This window comes from Myotis davidii, unplaced genomic scaffold (assembly GCF_000327345.1).
Source record: "Myotis davidii unplaced genomic scaffold, ASM32734v1 scaffold122, whole genome shotgun sequence".
In the NCBI taxonomy this organism is placed as follows: domain Eukaryota; kingdom Metazoa; phylum Chordata; class Mammalia; order Chiroptera; family Vespertilionidae; genus Myotis; species Myotis davidii.
The window spans coordinates 667,081-671,132 of NW_006293234.1; the positions used below are offsets into that span (position 1 = coordinate 667,081).

Below are 4,052 nucleotides of genomic sequence, written 5' to 3' on the forward strand. Positions count from 1 at the left end.
TGTGTTCTCCTTTCATTCTTGCTGCCTTTGTTTTACTTTAGATCCTCATCAGCTTTTGATTTTCATTAGCTTCCTAACTGGGCTCTTTTAAAAAATATGTATATATTTATTGATTTCAGAGAGGAAGGGAGGAGAGAGAGATAGAAAAATCAATGATGAGAGAAAATAACTGATCAGCTGCCTTCTGCACGCTCCCATACTACGGATCAAGCCCACAACTTGGGCATGTGCCCTAACCAGGAATTGAACCATGACGTCTTGATGCATAGGTTGATGCTCAATCACTGAACCACTCCAGCCAGGCTCCTAACTGGGCTCTTTATCTTCAGTTCATTCTCTCCACTAATTAGAATTACCTTTCTAAAATCCAATGTAATTATGTTATTCATATTTAACAGCCTTTGCTATCTCTTGACTGACATCAAGATAAAGGTTAAAATATTTAGCAGGAAGACAAGGCCTATTACCATCTGCCATTTACCTAATTTTCCAGCTCAAATCCTATTCCTCTCAACCCGGAGAAATGCTTGCCAGTCCCATACATCTATATTACTCGCAAATTTTGTTCCTGTGAAATGTTTTCTTACACACGCTCCTTCACAGGCTGGAAAATTGTTACAAATCATTAAAACCCAGCTGGTAGTCATTTCTTCTGTGTGGGCTTTAAAAATAGTAATCTTATTTGTTGTATATTCCAGAGGTTCTCAACTCTAACTGCTCATCCTATCACCTGGGAGAGGAGGGCTTTAAACAATGTCAATGCCCAGCCTCTGCCCCCAGAAATTCAGACTGCATTATCGAGAATGAATCTAAGCATAGGAATCAGTTAGGTCTTCCTCTAGAGCAGCGGTTCTCAACCTGTGGGTCGTGACCCCTTTGGCGGTCGAACGACCCTTTCACAGGGGTCGCCTAAGACCATCCTGCATATCCAATGTTTACATTATGGTTCATAACAGTAGCAACATTACAGTTATGAAGTAGCAACGAAAATAATTTTATGGTTGGGTCACAATGTGAGGAACTGTATTTAAGGGGCCAGAAGGTTGAGAACCACTGCTCTAGAGTTTTCTAATGTGTGAGTTACTAAAGATACAAAAATTAAAAAGACAGTGTGGAGTTTCTGACTTCAAGAAGTTTTCAGTAGAGGAAACAAGTAAAATTAATCATCATTTACAAATAGAAAGAAGTGTATTAAAGTGAAAGGATGTGCATGTAGAACAAATAGAGGAGGCAGGAAGAAAAGGCATGCCAGGAAAGGCCCCCAGTGATGCCTACTATAAGCCAACCAAATATTTGGTAAAACTTTTTATTAGCTTGTAGAATCCTGCTAAACTGTGAACCATAGTTTAAAGCAACCTATCTGTAATTTAATCACTGTACACAATACAACAGAGGAGCTGTTTTATAATCAATAACCATTATACCTTTAATTCCCAGAACAATACCTGGCACAAAGTACTACTAAAAAATGCTTGTTAAATAAATTAATGGTCTGGAATATTATGCAGCAGTGAAAAAGAAGGATCTCTTACCTTTTGAGATAGCAGGGAGGGACCTGGAGAGTATCATGCTGAGTGAAATAACCCAGTCAGAGAAAGACAAGTATCACATGATCTCACTCATATGTGAAATCTAATGAACAAAATAAACTAATCAACAAAATAGATCCAGAGACCTGAGGTGGGGTTGGGGGCAGGCTAGAAGGAGTCAATGGGGGGAAAAGGAGGGCATATGTAATACTTTCAACAATAAATATTAAAAAAATAAATTAATGGTCAGCAGTATCATTTAAAACTTTTCTTAAGAAACAAATTTATAATTAATATCAATGTTGCAAATTAAAACTAAGCATCATGTGTTTGGTGTCAAAGATTTTGACAGAGCATGTATATGTGTTCTACTGTTTGGATGAGATAGGTAATTCTAAATTTAGCTGAGAAAACCAAAAGTACTGATAGAGCAGTTCACTTTCAGTAATCTGGGTTTTCCCAAACAGTGACATGAGAGCCAGTCATTTTGAATTGGGCAGTTTGAGTTCCTCTTCAAGAATCTGAAATGTAGGTCAGGGCTTTGCTGACATTTCCACTTGCTTCATAGCTGAGAAGTTGAAATGATCACTGACAGGCAGGCGGTGGGGAAAGGAGTCGTGAGGCTGGCCTGGCTCTGAAGTGGAATTATGTGCTTCAAATGGACAGAAAGGTAAAGAGAAAATGAGCATCCAAAATACTTAAAAACAGCTATGTTTCCTGTGAGAAATACATGGGCAAAGTTATTTTCTCTTATAAGTTCTGTGGCATTTTATACAGTGAATGATGCGGATGATAGTTGAATTTATAATATTGTCTGACATCACATCACCTTAGTATTTATTGTGCATAGTCTAGTAGGTGAGTAGTTAATTTCTGAAATATTTTAGGGCTTGTTTTCACTATTATTTATAAAGATGACACCTACTATTGTTAACAACTTATGAAAGGGATCCCTATTTCATGAGTCATGAGAACCCCAGTTTTTAAAAATGTTATCAGATAGTTTATGCTATTTGATGAGTTATGAACTTTGTTTTGTTGTTGTATATTAAAGGCTCAAGGTTTAACTAAACAAATAAAAAAAGTGAATGATGTTGATTATTGAATAACTGAATTATTAATAATGTAAGAAACTGATTACCTGAGTAATGTAACTCCAGTGATAAACTCATGGCAATTTCTATATTATGCTTCTTTTGAGCTCTCCAGAGATGAGTGAGCTTTCTGTAAATTTAACTGGTGACAACACATATGCATTTGTCTCACTTCATCTTTCTTCATTTTAAATGCCTTTTTTCTGGAGATTATGAAATTTTTGGTTTTTCCTAAGTTTTACTCATCAAATACTGATATTCTTGGAGCTTGATAGATGCATAACCTGGTCAGGAGAAAAGTTCATCATCAGGATTTAGAGCAGAAGGAGATTTATGAAGAGAGAGACCAGATAAGAGGAACCGGATTATATCCAGGGTCCAAAGGTCCTACTGAGCTAATTCATAGTTATTTCTGAAGGGTGTTAAATGGCATTCTTTTGCTTTACTCCATATTATACCTCTTCACACACTAGTGACTTTTTACCATTTCCTTCCTTTCTTTCTTCCATCCCTCCGTTCTCCATCTCTCCTTTCTTCCTTAGCAGAGGTTCTCATCAAAGATAATAATAATTGCTAGGAAAAAATGTGATGCCTTTTATTCTTTTATTAAAATATTAAAATTTAAACTTCTTTGTATTTTTCTCTAGAGGCGAACAAAGAGCTTTCCCCTGCTCTCAGACATGAATCAGGTCACATTTCAGTGGGATGTGGTAATAGCCCTTTACATATTCTTCAACTGGTGTCATGGAGGTATAGTATTTTGAATACCTATTGTTATCTTTTATTCAAATAAAGTATTGAATGTCTAATATTTTCAAGGTATCATGTATGGTAGGATTTCGGAAGAACCAAGTTATTATATTGAGAAAATTTATATGAGCATAAGAATTATGTGGAATGAAATAAAAAAGACTCCCTCCTTCCTAAGGCAGGATTCCTTTCTCAAGTACGTATCCCTAACGGAACCACCTTTAACTCCTATATAAACATTTCTGATAAGGAGCTTGTTACTTTGAGTTGGCATGTTCTATCTCTGAACTATTATAACTGCTCTATGAAAATCCATCAAACATTTTGAATTTAGTTCAATTCCACAGACCATTTGTTGAGGGTTATTCTGTGTCGGGCACACTGTGCTAAGCTTTTTATCCCTCACAACAACAACTCTGTGCAGCAGTACTGAGTGCTATTATTATTCCCTTCCTACAGTCCACGCACACGTCTGGCACTAGGACAGACTTAAGCAGTTTGGAGGAATCCAGGAAGGGGATCCTCGGAAGTTCAGACAGGACAGCCATTTGCATTCAGGAGTTTCTATTGGAGGCAATGGTATCCTGGGGATGCATGGCAAGGACTCATTTACTGGGTGACAAAGCAGCACCAAGGCAGGGTTCTAGGCCTTGAAGAAAACTTTCTAGATGGTGCAAGT

At 37.1% G+C, this 4,052-nt stretch overlaps 1 protein-coding gene across 1 annotated transcript in view; it reads left to right on the plus strand.

Annotated features, from left to right (window-relative positions):
* The first annotated feature begins 2,161 nt into the window (after window positions 1-2,161).
* The window catches only part of IL23R (interleukin 23 receptor), a 66,731-nt gene continuing 64,840 nt past the window's right edge, over window positions 2,162-4,052 (plus strand). The window contains exons 1-2 of the mRNA XM_006766904.1: window positions 2,162-2,199; window positions 3,271-3,373. Coding sequence (XP_006766967.1) covers window positions 2,188-2,199; window positions 3,271-3,373 — 115 coding nt within the window. The 5' untranslated portion in view covers window positions 2,162-2,187. The remainder of the gene's footprint in view (window positions 2,200-3,270; window positions 3,374-4,052) is intronic.